Source organism: Abramis brama (genome assembly GCF_963993115.1).
Source record: "Abramis brama genome assembly, chromosome: 8".
NCBI lineage: Eukaryota > Metazoa > Chordata > Actinopteri > Cypriniformes > Leuciscidae > Abramis > Abramis brama.
Window position 1 is genome coordinate 11,897,503 of NC_139970.1, and position 15,410 is coordinate 11,912,912.

Here is a 15,410-nt window from a genome sequence, read left to right on the forward strand (position 1 = left end):
TTTATCTTAACTAATCGAGTCACGAACGCCGTGCTAAGTGAGCTGGTCGATAGGAATTACGTTTGTGAAATCTAACGTAGCGCGGCGTTCGTGACTCGATTAGTCGAGACTGTTTTCCAAGATGGCTCCTGCATGTAAACGCGTAATGTACTGTCTTTATAAAGTATCTTCTTATTAAACTGTCTGTACAGTTACAAAGTTCTCAATACTTCGGTTTGCATGTAGGGACCCTCATTATGCTACCGTGTTAGTGTGAGGCTATTTTGAGCCTTGTTAGTGGTATTAACTAGCGATTTACTTTTACTTACTCTGTGCCCCATATACTAGCGTTATAAGCTACTCTGTTTTTAGAGATAAAACTCTTTGCATCCGATTTTCATGAAAACGCATCCCAGGGAACGATCGACTCGGTAACCATGTGTTAATTACCCCTAGGTTCATTTTTCACCGGAGTTGTCCTTTAAGTGCACTGATCATTCTTTTCTTTACCTGTTTTTTCTCCTTTGCCTGTTTAGTCTTTTCTTTCACTTCCATGTCTTCTTCCTCAACAGGTCTCTCTGGTTCTCCCCCTCCACTTTCTGTCCGTTGTTCTTCAATTTGCTCTTTATCCTCCGATCTTTCCTGCATCCTCACTTCTACATTTTTCTCTGATTAAATGTCTTCATCTTCTACAGCCTCTTTTAAGTCCTGACTCTCTGTCCTATCACCCTCTGTGTCCTCTTGATCTTTTTCTGGACTTTTGAATCTCTGTTCCTCAACAGGCCTCTCTAGTTCTCCCCCTCCACTTTCTATCTGTTATTCTTCGATCTGCTCTTCATCCTCCAGTCTTTCCATTTCTACATTGTTTTCCAGTATAATGTCCTCTTCATCTTCTACAGTCTATTTCAAGTCCTGCCTTTCTGCTTCATTACCTTCTGTGACCTCTTGTTCTTCTGGACTCTCAAACCTTTAAAAAAGTACCATTAAAGTCATATATAATTTTTTATTTTTTTTAAAATAAAGTGTAGTTTAACATAAATCAGTGCTTGCAAATACAGTTTACCCTGTAAAATATACTCAAAGAGGATGAGCATTTTTTCCATCACCATATGTCCCTCAGGCGGGAACTCCGTTGTCCACTTATGGGCCTTCGAACATTTCCCTAGTAGAAGAAGAGGAACATATCCCAGAGCTTTCAGCTTCTCCATCTAAAATATAAGAACGTCAAACAGTACAGCTTTTAAAAATGGTTCATAATAATTCTGAAAGAAACAGTTAAAAAATACGCTTAGCATCATGTGACTCCAAGCCAACATGTGTTTTTTCTTGCTTGAACACAAAAACAGATTTATTTATTTTAAATGTCCAGGCTTATTATTTATATTATACCATACAAAAAATTCTGAAAGGCTATTCAGACTGTTTAATTTCAGAAGAACAAAAACAAATCAAGGCTTCTGCTAAAGTTGAGTATGACAAGCTTTCTGCTTTCAATGAACATCAGTGAACATCAGAAAGCGGTAGCCATATTTGCAAAGCCTCCAGACAACTTTTTTTAGGTTATGCATGCAAGGCTAACTGCTATTTACTTGAATGAGGAACTCCTGAAATCTCAAAACATATTGTAAAATTAGCAATAAAATCTGACACGAACTGTGTCATAAGATCAAATAGAGTTAAAACTGTAAATTTTGTTTAGATTTAGTCATTGTGCAGTAGTTCTCCACAGAACCAGAGCTTCTGATGGCAGCTGCAGTGATGTGTGACTTTACCACTATTAGCTCTTTAATTTACAAGAGTTCTGCCCATTAGTGGCACATCAGTTTATGTACTTGTATGTAAAACATCTTTATATTGTATAGCCTCCTATATAAATGTTTTAGTTTAAAACAAAGTGTGAGGTAATGAAATTTGAATGTTGAACTTCGCTTACCATGATGGCTAAACTGTCAAGAACTTTGGATTGATTCTGTGACGCAACTGTTGCTTTAGCCACTGCTGGGCTTTGGCACGAAACTTTGCCAACCGCGCTGATTGCTTAAATTTAAAATCAAGCAATTTTCCACTCTACGAAAAGAGAAACAGAAATACATTGAGTATTAAAATAAATGCAATGCCACATAAAGAAACAGTGTTAGTTATGCACAATCACCTTAAAACAGGACCGGTGTCAGCAGTTCATCTTAAAAATATTAGGCTAATAGGCCTACACATAGTTGGATCAGATGACAGTAATGATATATGGCCTACTGTTGAATAGAGTGAAATATGTTGTTGTGAATTTATGTAAAGTTACATTTAGATATTAACCATATTTAGCCCATAGGCTACCGTGTAATCATATGGATCCTCGATGAAATATCTGCTGTACTATTCTCTATTGGTCGTCATACAGCTGCAAAACAGTGTCCTACATAGCATTTTATGAAGACAAACACAATTTATCCCTTATAAAATTCCAAGGGCCATTTAGAAGAAAGAGACAATATTGTTGTTCACAAAAACAATTATTTATTAACACCATTTATGAATTATGATGACTTCCCTATGGCTTGTCACTCTTCTTTAACTGTTTTTCTATCCTCCTGTCAAAGTGCTTCTGCTCACTGATAAAAATTAAAAAGGACATCCATGGTGAATTTGATCTTGTCACTGTGTGTGTGTGTGTGTGTGTGTGTGTGTGCTGCCCAGAATTGATGTCAGGTGAGTGTGGATTGCATCTATTTGCTCCTGATCTTCAAAGGACAACGGCACAGGCACTTGTTGGTGGAACACTTTTGGAAAAAGTGTCCAGCCACTTTGATTTCTTTTGGCCACTGATGATGGACTATGCAGAGAAAATTGAAAATGATATACCCATATAGACCCATCCATTGATATATAGAAATGAATTGATATCTACCCTAGCTCTATCTAGCTAATCGTTTATAAATAATAAATGTTGCATCATGCTAAACAACAATAACTTTAGCAGATTATTTAACATAGGCCTATTCGTGTCGCTGTACAGCCTCTCCCCCTACTGGACGCATCAGGAACGTCTACCGGCTCCAGGTCTGCAGCCACTCATTGTATGGACAACAAGCTGGTAAAAATTTACAACAAAAGTCCTGGAAGTTTAATGCATATTTTACCAACTGAAAATGTTCCTAAAAGGAGGAACCTTTTTTTTCATACGCCTTTGCAAACATGGTTACTCCCTCACTACACCAAACCACGGTTTTATTACACTGGAAATCTACAAACCCGCCTAAAGCATCGCATTGGCTTCAGGATTTGATGTTATACCTACACTTGGAAAAAATTAAATATTCAATTAGAGGTTTTCTTATGTCTGGCAACCCTGGTAATGGGATTGACATTGATATTGTAACTTTTTCTTTTTCACACACCTCTCTAATATGGTAGTCTTGTGTTGTTTGATGCTTACTGTAGGTAGCATATGTCAATATGTAGGGTTTATGTTGTTTACTGCAGTATCATTGTTACACCTTGATTGTGGTATCCATCCCTTTTTAAATACTATCATTATTTAGCTATTGCATAATTTGTATATCTTCATTATTACTAATAACTAAATTATTTTCATTTTCAGTATTTTTTTTTTTTTTTTTTTAAACATCCTAACTAACTAGTATCCTGTAAGGCAGTAGCCTATGCTCGGGGTTGAAGATGTAAAAATACAGTCTCTGTACAAACCAATAGCATTTGTCTTTGTAATAAAAAGAGAGGGAAAAAAACACCAAACTACAAAAAGTCCCTAAAATTCCGTCGCTAAGTAAAGTTCAGCAGACACGCAAAGCGATACATGCATTGATTTTATAAGGCTTTATAAGGCTTGGTTTGTTATCGACCACGTGATATTATGATGATAACAATAAGCCTTGATATGAAGCCTCTTTGGAAATAGCCTACTCTACTCGATACACATTGGAGCCTCAGTGTCATACATAACATCACTACAAATTACTGAAGAAGGAGAAGGAGGAGGTAAAGCCTACTGTGGGAATTTTTTTTTAATATTAGACAATATTAGTTTGACAGTGAGTTTCCTTTCTATCTTAATCGGAATGCGGGCGAAATATCATGTTGGTTAAAACAGTATGTGTTTCCAGATAAATCATCAAACCAATATTTAAACAAAAAAGATTAAAAATACACTCTAGCTTAAATTCTATTTATTAAATTCAAGTCGTGTAGCTCTATGCTAATGCATTGCAGCTACAACAACACGTTTCTTTGAGTTAATAGAAAATGGTTAAAAACAAAAACTAGTGAAAACTATGTGATAACTAGGTTACTGTTTAGTGAATAACACATTCAAACCTTTAAATTATTTTTTCTCTCTCTACTTTTTTCACTTAATTCACACCATTACATCCAGTTTTTCTTAATGCTACACATATTTTGGAATGAATGATTTTTGTTTATTATTGTTATGCCCTATATGAAAGTCCCTCAGTGAACTTGTTTAGCGTACATCGTGAGGAGCAAATGTCCCCACAAAGTTAGTAAAACCTGAAATGTTTTACATGTTTGAGCTCAGCTTATAAATCATAAATGATGTGTTTTTCTTTCTTTCTTTATTGTAAATGTAAAAATGCAGAAGGTTTTCTGTGAGGGTGTTTAAGGGTTAAGGTTAGTTTTTGCACACGTTTCTTGAACAGAACCAGGAAACCGTTTCAGCTGTTCAGAGAAAATGAAACTTACTGGGCTGTCATATCTGTCTTTCACTGTCTGTGTGTAAATACAGTGAAATGGCAGAAGCCAGTTTTTCTCAGGAGCAGTTCAGCTGTCCAGTGTGTCTGGATCTACTGAATGATCCGGTGGCCATTCCCTGTGGACACAGTTACTGTAAGATCTGTATTACATGCTGCTGGGATCAGGAGGATGAGAAGAGAGTCTACAGCTGTCCTCAATGCAGACAGACCTTCACTGAAAGACCTGCGCTGAATAAAAACACCATTCTGGCTGAAGTGGTGGAGCAACTGAAGAAGACGACACTTCAAGCTGATGTTTCTGCTCGACCGAAAGATGTGGAGATGTGTACTGGAAAAAAACGCAAGAAAGGAAAGAAAACGCCAGGAAAAAAACATCTGGTGTGCTTTAACTCTTACTGTCTTTGCTTCGTGACCGTCTCACACTATATGGGTTGCAAACCCCATTCACATAAAATAAAATGAATATAAGTATCCAATATTGTATTTACTCGTTTATACAATCGTGCTACACTGTCAGAAATAGGGGTACAGTAGGAGTCCATGTCTGTCCCCCAAGGTACAATCTACACTAACGTACTGTATAGGGCTTATTATTGGACCTCAAGGTACAAAAAGGTACATATATGTTCCTAAGCATTAAAAAGCCTATGCCAAGGGTACAAAAGCTGTACCCTTGAGGGTACAGCCCCAGTGACAAGCCATTGTACCCCTAAAGGTACAGTTATGTACTTTATTTTCTGAGAGTGTACACAAAATAGTTTTTTTTCCTCTCTCACATTTACAGTTTTACTTGTTTTTATATCCAGACGATTGTAAAAGAGCGACAGAGTAAGTTCCAGCAGAGAATCCAGCAGAGAGAGAAAGATCTTGAGGAGTTGAGAGAGGCTGTGGAGTCTCATAAGGTGCGTTTAGAGAACAACAGTAGTTTAGACTCTCTTCAGTGTCTTTCAGCCCCACTGAAGCCTATCGTGATACACAGGCCATGTCTCCGGGAACAGAAAGAGCTGACTGGGATGTGTGTCGTGTGTCCTATACAGCGCTCTGCAGAGGCAGCGGTGGGGGACAGCGAGAGGATCTTCATTGAGCTGTTCGGCAACATTGAGATGATCTGCTCTAAGGTGGCACAGCGGATCAGAGATCAGGAGAAGGCGGCAGTGAGTCGAGCTGAAGGACTCGTGGAGCAACTGGAGCAGGAGATTGATGATCTGAGGAGGAGAGATGCTGAGCTGGGGCTGCTTTCTCACACACATCGTTTCCGCAAGGTAACAGAGATCTGAAATACACAACAGTAGTTTTAGAAACACCATACCATTAGATACTTTCTTCATTTTAATTTCTATTTTATTGGAGGAATTTGTTATACTATTATTCACACAGCTGAAAACCTAAGTTTTAAACTTCAGTGCTGAACTAAACATCATGTTTGTGCTACAGACATATATGATACATCAAATATTGTGGCTTTTTGAGAAAAGGTGACACTATTACTTTTCTTAACCATTAGGATTTTCACCTGATGGATGATAAAAAGCATAAAAAATCCCAAAGACTTGAAAGAGGGGGTATTTAGATATATTGATATCTTTGTGATCGATTCCTCTTACGTTGCTTTTGAGTACCAGCGTTTTTGAGACACTGAATTTGAGTCCAGAATTGCTGGCATATGAGGTGGCAGTTCCCAATGTTGCCCAGGCTACAGAATTTGTACATGAACTCATTGACTGTATTTCTTATTTTTCAGTTAGCTTTAAGGAACATGCGTTTGTGCCAATAAACTATAGTCTTTGTGATATTATTGCCCACAGAAGTAGATATTAATATAAGGGATGTATTGGGTGATCGAGTTTCCTGGTTTGTGTTTCCTGTGCCTATTTTGTTAACAAACATTGGTCATCAAAAAATTCCATGGACTGTATGATGAGTTGTGTTGAAGGCTGTATAATTTTCACATTGTCTGAACATACTTGAAGTCAGAGCAATAATAAACCCTGTTTCTTTCAGATGCTTTTTGTGTGACTCTTGAACCAAGCAACTTGAGTTTGTTACTGAATCTTAAAACAAGATTTATTTTGATTAGAATTTGGGGGAGAGATGTAATATATCTTATTTCAACAGTTATTTACCTTATTTTAAGATTTCCTGCCTATTTGAGACAAAAAAGATAAGGTTGTGCTTGATTTAAGATTATAGTGTAAAGTTGAACACTTAAAATAAGAAATTCACTCTTAAAACAAGATAAATTATCTAACACTTCACTTTTTTTTTTTTTATCTTGGTAAGAACCAAATAATTTGCAGTGTAACATTTACATTGTATTTCATTTAAACTGATTGGATATCTAAGATCTATGGAAATTACTAGAACAGAAGTGCTAGACTAGACCTGAACAGCCCAGTAGAACACCATGAAAACGATACAAGACACAACTGTAGCAAATAAAGCATAATATCAAACTGGTAGTTCAAGTATACACAAGTCACTCAAGATGATTTGAATAAACAAGCAGAGTAAATATCTGTTCATGAAGGTTTGTGTCTTCCTGTAGAGTTTCCAGTCTCTCTCTGAACCTCCCGAATCTACCGATGTACCCAGCATCACTGTCAGCTCTCTCCTCGCTTTTGATGATGTGGGAAAGTCTGTCTTTCAACTGAAAGAAAAACTGCAGGATTTCTGTAGAGAGGAGATAGACAAGATATCTGGCAGAGGTAAAGTAGTGGACATTTATGAACTCTTAGACTTTTTAATGGGAGCTATATTAACTATGTCTGTTTATTTTTTTAGTAACATACATTGAAATCATTCCCACCAATGAACCCAAGATCAGGGAGGAGTTCCTGCAATGTAAGAAACAGTTAATACATTTTCATTAAAATATTATTAAGTATGTTACAAAGACAATTGGGATGTCCTCATAATACAGATATTTTTGTGATTTCAAATATTCTGAGGCCATTTTTGGTATTTCAGTCCAATAGTAAAATACCTTTTACTGTTTGTTTACTCTCTGCTTGTCTGTGCATTAGTGGTAGAGATATCTCAGTGACTGTTTCCATCCAAAGTTGTGAATTTAGCTTATGCACAAAATTGGAATATCGTATAAAACTATTGCGCAATCTCCATACAGCAAGTCGAAAGGAACAAAATTGTCACTTCCTGATAAACCTGTGAAAAAAGTTCCCTTTCAGTCAGTCAAGTTCAACATCATGTTGATTGACTGATGCATTGGGGTCTCACTTGGGAGCCCAATCACCTTCGATGGTAACAAAATGGGCCAATGGACATTGATGAGTGAGATTTGCATGACAAGCCACTCCCCCAGACATAAGCTTGCCTGCAACTCACTCAGGTTTTTGCTTCGGAGCTGAGCGGTTTTGTCACAGCGATCTGCCATTCGCCTACGCATTGAGAAGGAGAAGCTTCTTCAGTTTGAGAAAGGGCACATTTAGCTGTGTTTTCGCCTACAAAGAGCAAACTTGCACAGATAAGTGTGGTGATTTCATTCATGGGCGCTTCAACAATAAAAACAGCAGTTTCCCAAAGGAGCAAGCACAGGTAACGTCCAACAAACAGCAGCTATCGACCTTCCCCTTAGAAAGTTCTGTCCTTCCATCCCACCAAGTACGGAGGTCTTACAAGGGGCACTGGGAAGGGTCAGCAGTTGTGGTGCTCTCCATAGGGACCTCAATGCGTAACGTCGAACATGACGTCCTAATCCTCATTCACTGCCACAACCCTGTATCCCTGAATGCCTCTACCCCTCTCAGCGCCTCAGCACAAACCTGAATCAGTGAGTTGCCAGGAAGCTTATACACCCGTATGTTCGGGGGAGTGGCTTGCCATGCAAATCGAACTCGCCAGTGTCCATTGGCCCGTTTTGTTGCCACTCGAAGGTGATTGGGCTCCCAAGTGAGACCTCAATTCATCAGTCATTCAACGTAACGTCTCCGTTCCCTCATTCAGGGAGTAAGCGAGACATTGCTGCAGTAGAATTCACTGTGGGGTTTTTTCGTATATAATAAATTACTTGCGCCTCAGAGCGCACAGACGAAACGCACTATAATCAGTCATGTTATCTTGGTTTCGGAGGAGAATGCCTGCTGTTTTCAAACGTAGTTGTGTGAGACAGTTCTGGGAGGTCCTTATACCGAACCACTTTGACGACAGACTTTGGCTCAGGCATTTCAGAATGACCAAAACAACATTTCAGATGCTGTACTGAAAAAAATGATTCGTTGAATTTAATAAAAATGTTATGGTAAGTGGTTGCACACAATTGATTTTAGCTACATTTAAACAAATGCATTAAGTTGAACTTAATCAATTTTAGTTCAACTTAATGCATTTGTTTAAATGTAGCTAAAATCAGTTGTGTGCAACCACTTACCATAAACATTTTTATTAAATTCAACGAATCATTTGTACAACGAGATCCGTCCGCTGGTTGGTCCAGTTATGCCGTCCCATTCCGCAAAGTCACCTGTCTTTTTTGATGGACATCAAGGAATTTATTCAGTAAATGTGTTTCCATTGTAGTTTATTATGCGCATGTTTTCTTATCGGATGAAAAAATGATCAGCCTCAACTGAGTGCCTTAGTTTTTGATGCAAATTTTTAGAATTTATGCGCATCTTGGTGTTTGCATCCAGCGTTTTTTATGTCATATCACAAAATGTGCTTAAAAATAAGGGGGATGAAAACATAGCTATTGACACACCAAAATGGAGGATGAATAAATTATTTTGTGTTTTATCTCCATCAGATTCCAGCCACTTCACTCTAGATCCAAACACAGCGAATAAACACCTCCATCTGTCTGAGGGGAACACAGTGGCGACTTTCACTGCCGGCGTCCAGCAGTATCCTGATCATCCAGACAGATTTCATTATTATCCTCAGGTGTTGTGCAGAGAGAGTGTGTGTGGACGCTGTTACTGGGAGCTTGAGTGGAGTGGGAGTGGATTTGTGGGTATATCAGTGTCTTATATGTACATCAAGAGGAAGGGTCAGAGAGATGAGTGTGTGTTCGGATATAATGATCAGTCCTGGAGTTTGATCTGCTCTACCTCCAGATGCTCATTCATTCACAGTGACAGTCATACTGAACTCCTTGTGCCCTTCATCAGCAGTAGGATAGGAGTGTATGTGGATCACAGTGCAGGAACTCTGTCCTTCTACAGCGTCTCCGACACAATGACCCTCATCCACAGAGTCCAGGCCACATTCACTCAGCCGCTCTATCCTGGGTTTGGGGTTATAAATGGGACAGCAGTAAAACTGTGCGATCTAACACTGTAGATTACAGAGAGCTGACTGCAAATATTACTGCAATGTGGCTTTGAGTTGCATGATAAATCGGGAACAGTGAGATATTATTATGGGGTTTAGTTAATATCATGTCAAGTATTTCAACACGTAAAGTAACAAAGTAAAATGTTCTCATTAGAATAATGTTCTAAGAGCGGGTGATGAATAAATATGGACAAAATATTTATTCTGAATATCAGAGTGATCAATAGTAATGTAAGATAAATGTATTAAAGTTTTTTTTTTTTTTGCCTTACTGTGACATCCCCAAACTCATTTGCTCATTAGTCCTAAATAGTATTGGTGAGCGGGGCACAACCTAAAGCGGAGCTACACGTGGTTTAAACGCTTCCACATACGCTAGCATGACAAAACTTAGTGTATGTACTAGTTGTCATATCAACACCAAAGAAAAAAAATCTTCAGAAATCTTCAGCAATTTCTTTACTATAGCCAACTTACTGAAGTTAAGTGTTTAAGTAAAGTTAATTTAAGTGTTACTCAGTTTTAGTGTTGAAGGGGGTGGATTGAAATCCACTGCTACTTCAATGTATATGTAATGAGTGATTATAATCAAGGTATTAATCAATATTTTTCCTTCTAAATATCAAATGAGTTTAATGATTTCTCTGGAGATTTTACTTTGTTATAGAGGTTACCAGTGTGATTACTGAAATGTTCTTTTCATGTATTCTCTAATGTCTGTATTTGATATCTGAATGCAGTAACAGTGCTTGCTTATTTAGCCCGGCTTCCAGAAATGAAATATGGACATGTTTTGTGTTTGAGAAAGGTCTTCAACGTGTTAAAACACATAGGGGTCGTTGAAGCCAATAGTTTAAGGGACCATTTCTCAGTTAAAGCCTTACTTTCCAGTTAGACTAAAGTGTAGCTCTCCTTGAGAATGGACGCATTATCTTGATGTTTTGAGAGGACTCTCCTGTTTATAGTGAGAGCCTGGCCAAATCCAACCTTAGAAAAGCTGTGTCGGTGTGTGTGTGTGTTAGTCTTCTTGGTTACAGGTTAAGGAACCACTGGCATTATTGGAGATTGACTGAGTTGTTGTTCGGGACATGCTGACGCCCAGCAACCCAAATCTGAGAACTGGAAGGCCACGGCGTGCCTGACTTCAGGGTCTGAGTGTCAGCTGCATAATCGATGGAGATATGCTTCAGTTTATCTGTATATGTGTGGAAAATTACTATGTTTATCTGTTTCTTAGCCAATGAGAATCATTCAACCTGTAAGCAATGACGTAGCTTAGACCTTGGAAATGGTATAACTGCTGTGATCTTTGTAACTGTAAGCGGGGCGGCCTATGAACTCCTGTGTGAGTCTTGAAGCTGACTTCTGCTGATGAAACTGCAAACTATCTTCAGTAAAACTTTTCTTTAATTTATTATAATTCTGACTCCGGGTCTTCTTTCAAACATCTGGTCCTTGGGTCCTAAACTGTTACCCCCTAACAGTGTTTATTTAAAACAAGACAAATCTGCTATTTTAATCTCTGATCTGTTATTTAAAAGTTTAGATACTTCTTTAATGCTTAGCTAACTAGCAGAAGACACTAGCCAGGTTAAAATCCCTGTTGCGCAGATGGAGCACGTTGTAACTATGCTATTAGAACTATGTAATATAATATAATATAATATAATATAATATAATATATTATATAATATATTATATATAATATAATTGTAAAGCAAAGATATGTAAAGCATTCTGGTTCGTCTATTTGTGTCCTGTTCAGTGAGAGCTGTGTGTGGAGGGAGGGAGGAGTGTGTTTTGTTCAGCTCTGTGTTTTTCTGAATGTGTTTCTTCATCTATTTGCCCACATTGTTTTGAACTATGCTGTACAGATGTGTTATGCAGTGTTCATTGTCAAACTCCAAAATTAGTTTATTTTTATTTATTTAAAAAGCCATTATTTTATATGAAAAGGTTAATAATGTTACTTTATGGAGAAAATATTTCGCTCATAAAGCTGACATTTTCAGATGAGCATGTTACAATGTGCCTCATATGGTGTGTTTGTCACATTTCATTTCCATTCTTTTGGGGTAAATAAATACAAAATATATACAGTGTAATAATGAAACAAAACCACATGTAGCACGTGTGGAAGTAATGTGGAAAAACAATACTCTGAACCCCATGGATTTACACAAACTGAGAAAGTCAAAAAAGTAGGTTGTGCACATTGGTTTGTGCACTCTGTACATCTACCAATCATTACAGCATTCTGTTAGATTTATAAACACTGGTACACGAATACACTGGTATAGATCAGGGATAGGAATGGTACTGGATACTAGTCCAACCCTAATCAAACACACACCTGCCTGTCATTTAAGCAATTCTGAAGACATAGGTTAGATTTTTTCAGGTGTAATCTTTTCATATGTTTAATCATGTACATTGTTGTGGCAAAAACAATAATTAAACAATCATCATCACTGCATAAGAGACACCAAGAATCAAATTGTATTTTAAAAGATATTTATTCTCTTGCAAGAGGCTTAGTCACAAAATCACAGCAGCTACCCTGTGACGTGAGCAAGACCCGACACCCAGCCCAGGAAATTCCCTTCTTATACTCCTTCTTCAAGGTCTTTCCTCTGTAGTTTTCCACTCACCCAGCATGGCCACATCTAGCGGATTTACACTCTAAAAAATGCTGGGTTGTGTTGGACAAACCCAGCCATTGGTTTACATTTTTAATGTAACCAATGCAATTTGTCCATTTTTAAATTGCATTTTTGTCCATTTTTGATTTTGTCCAAAATGCAATTTGTCCATTTTTAAATTGCATTTTTTAACCCAACGTTGGGTTAGTCCATATTTGACCCAAAATTGGGTTAACACAACCCAGCAGTTTTTAGAGTGTAGAATAGAATGACCCCTTTAACCCCCCTTGGCTAAATTATCTTCCATACCTAAAGAGTTAAAGGTTCTTAACCATTTGTCTTATGTGTGTGTCTTGCTTAAGTCAGGTGTACAAACATACATAAATTCCAGAAGAGAAACAATGCTTAAAACCACACAATGTCTAAGAAAGTTAATGAAAAAAAAGTAAAATATCAATTTTTTCTACAACAACATACACACATTTGTGTAGTTTAATATTTGTCCTGTTTTTAAGCATTTTGTACTTTCTTGCTCTTTAAAAAAAAACAAAAAAAACCCCACATTATCTTCTGCATCTCTATCTTCTGCTTCTTGCTGCAATGCCAGAATATAATGGTCAGGTTGAATGTGCAGCACTAGACTCTGTGTTCTTCCCTTCTGACTCAAGCCAGACATTTCCAGCACTAACCCAATGGTCTCCAGTCCAGGGACCAGAGGCCGGATGTATAAACGTTGCAATGTCGCAATTTAAAAAAAAAAAAAAATTAAAATATAAAATTAAATAAAAGCATAGATATGTTCACATAATATACCAATATAACCTACATGATATATGCCCCCAGAGGGTAATAACTGTAAAATATAGCAATGAGTTAACAAAAAGCAATAACTGTGTCATGTTTGCTGTTTTCTTTTAATGGAGAATTTTAGCATTACTCTTGACTTTTTTTTTTTTAACATCTTTGAGAAAACAATCGCGTTTTTGACATTCGGTTATATTGATCCTCCCCGGCACCCGTCAGCCGCGCCTCCTCCGCATCCGCGCACCCGGAAACTGTTCAGTGCAACAAAAGCATCGCTTTCTGCAGGCAATAAACACCATCAGGTCTGTTCACAACATGCTTTCAGATAAGAGAAAACATTTCAGCAGTATGTTTATAATACAAATCAACTGTTTATCCTTCAGTATGTCACTTTTAATGTGTTGGGTGTAGTCCAGCGGTAGGGTTTTACTGGGGCTGCTACTACTGTGAATCAGATGGCAGTAACACACATTAAAGTCCTCTGTTATATATATATATATATATATATATATATATATATATATATATATATATATATATATATATATATATATATATAACATGCATGCTGTAAGACTGTGTGGTTGATGTTTTGTTGTTTCTGCTGTGAGAAGGCAGAAGTTAATCTCATTCAGATTAATCCGATTTAAAATGGATTACAGTAAATGTGTTTATGTGCTGTCAGAATCAGAGAAGTGTACACAGACTTGAAATAGATGATTGGACTTTCAGTTTTGTAGTGCCTAAACAAACAATGATATTATTATCATTATTAATGCCTATTGTGATCCCATGAGTTGCTGAAAGATCTCTGCTCTCTTTGCTATAAGTTACACTGAAAATGCTGATAATGCTAGACTTGGACAGTTAATTCAAGCCTAAAATGCATAAATGCCATTGTATTGTATAAACACATTCACATACAGTGTCATTCAAAACATTAGATGTAATGTTGTGAGATCTTGATCAGATGTAAGTGGAAAGATGTTCATAGTTAATGTGATGAACTCGAGGAGAAATGACTAAATATATTCACTTAAATTCACAAAAACATCTGTTAAAGTCACAAGAATGAAGAAGAAGAATATAATTCTGCGAAAAGATCAGTATGTTTTGCCAGTTGCCACTTTAGATCATTCAGGAAGTTGGTTGAAAGAAGTGCTTCTCTTATGCTGAAATGACTAAAATGATCTTGTGTGACTGTTTTTAAAGTGTTGAGTTTAACAGTGGTTATATTGTGCTGTGAACTCCTCCTAAGATCACGAGTTGTGGCGTGATGTTTCTGTATCAGGAGGACTCAGACACTGGCCTGGTTACTGGACTAAACTAGTCCGTTTCAAGTGCATGTTTTAATGTGGTCATTCAGAGCTGTAGAGAGCGGTCTTTGAGATACACAAACACGACTCCTGTACATCTGTGTGAAGAGCCTGAGACGAGACACGGTGAAGGAAGGGTGTCTTCTTTCCCTCAGCGCCTTACGCTTTTCTCTTACTGTTTGCTGAGGATGTAAATAGAAACAAGTCACACCCGAGGTTGTGTGTTACAGTAATTCAGCAGTCAATTTTTTAAAGCCTACTATATCATATTTGATACACAATTCTAAAGCCTCTACATTAACATATACAGTGAGGAAAATAAGTATTTGAACACCCTGCTATTTTGCAAGTTCTCCCACTTGGAAATCATGGAGGGGTCTGAAATTGTCATCGTAGGTGCATGTCCACTGTGAGAGACATAATCTAAAATAAAAAAAAATCCAGAAATCACAATATATGATTTTTAAACTATTTATTTGTATGCTACAGCTGCAAGTAAGTATTTGAACACCTGTCTATCAGCTAGAATTCTGACCCTCAAAGACCTGTTAGTCTGCCTTTAAAATGTCCACCTCCACTCCATTTATTATCCTAAATTAGATGCACCTGTTTGAGGTCGTTAGCTGCATAAAGACACCTGTCCACCCCATACAATCAGT

The 15,410-nt window shown here is 37.4% G+C and overlaps 2 protein-coding genes across 2 annotated transcripts in view; both read left to right on the forward strand.

The window, feature by feature from the left end:
- The first annotated feature begins 4,629 nt into the window (after positions 1-4,629).
- LOC311088112 (tripartite motif-containing protein 16-like protein) lies at positions 4,630-11,409 on the forward strand. The gene is made up of 6 exons (XM_084121770.1): positions 4,630-5,078; positions 5,507-5,602; positions 5,738-5,962; positions 7,246-7,405; positions 7,482-7,541; positions 9,460-11,409. The coding sequence occupies exons 1-6, from the start codon at positions 4,737-4,739 to the stop codon at positions 9,993-9,995; spliced, it is 1,419 nt and encodes a 472-aa protein (XP_083977896.1). The 5' UTR covers positions 4,630-4,736; the 3' UTR covers positions 9,996-11,409.
- A 2,226-nt stretch (positions 11,410-13,635) lies between these two features.
- Positions 13,636-15,410, forward strand: part of dync1i2a (dynein, cytoplasmic 1, intermediate chain 2a) — a 41,170-nt gene continuing 39,395 nt past the window's right edge. Inside the window, exon 1 of the mRNA XM_084123259.1 lies at positions 13,636-13,737. The gene's annotated coding sequence lies outside the window, so the exon portion shown is untranslated. The remainder of the gene's footprint in view (positions 13,738-15,410) is intronic.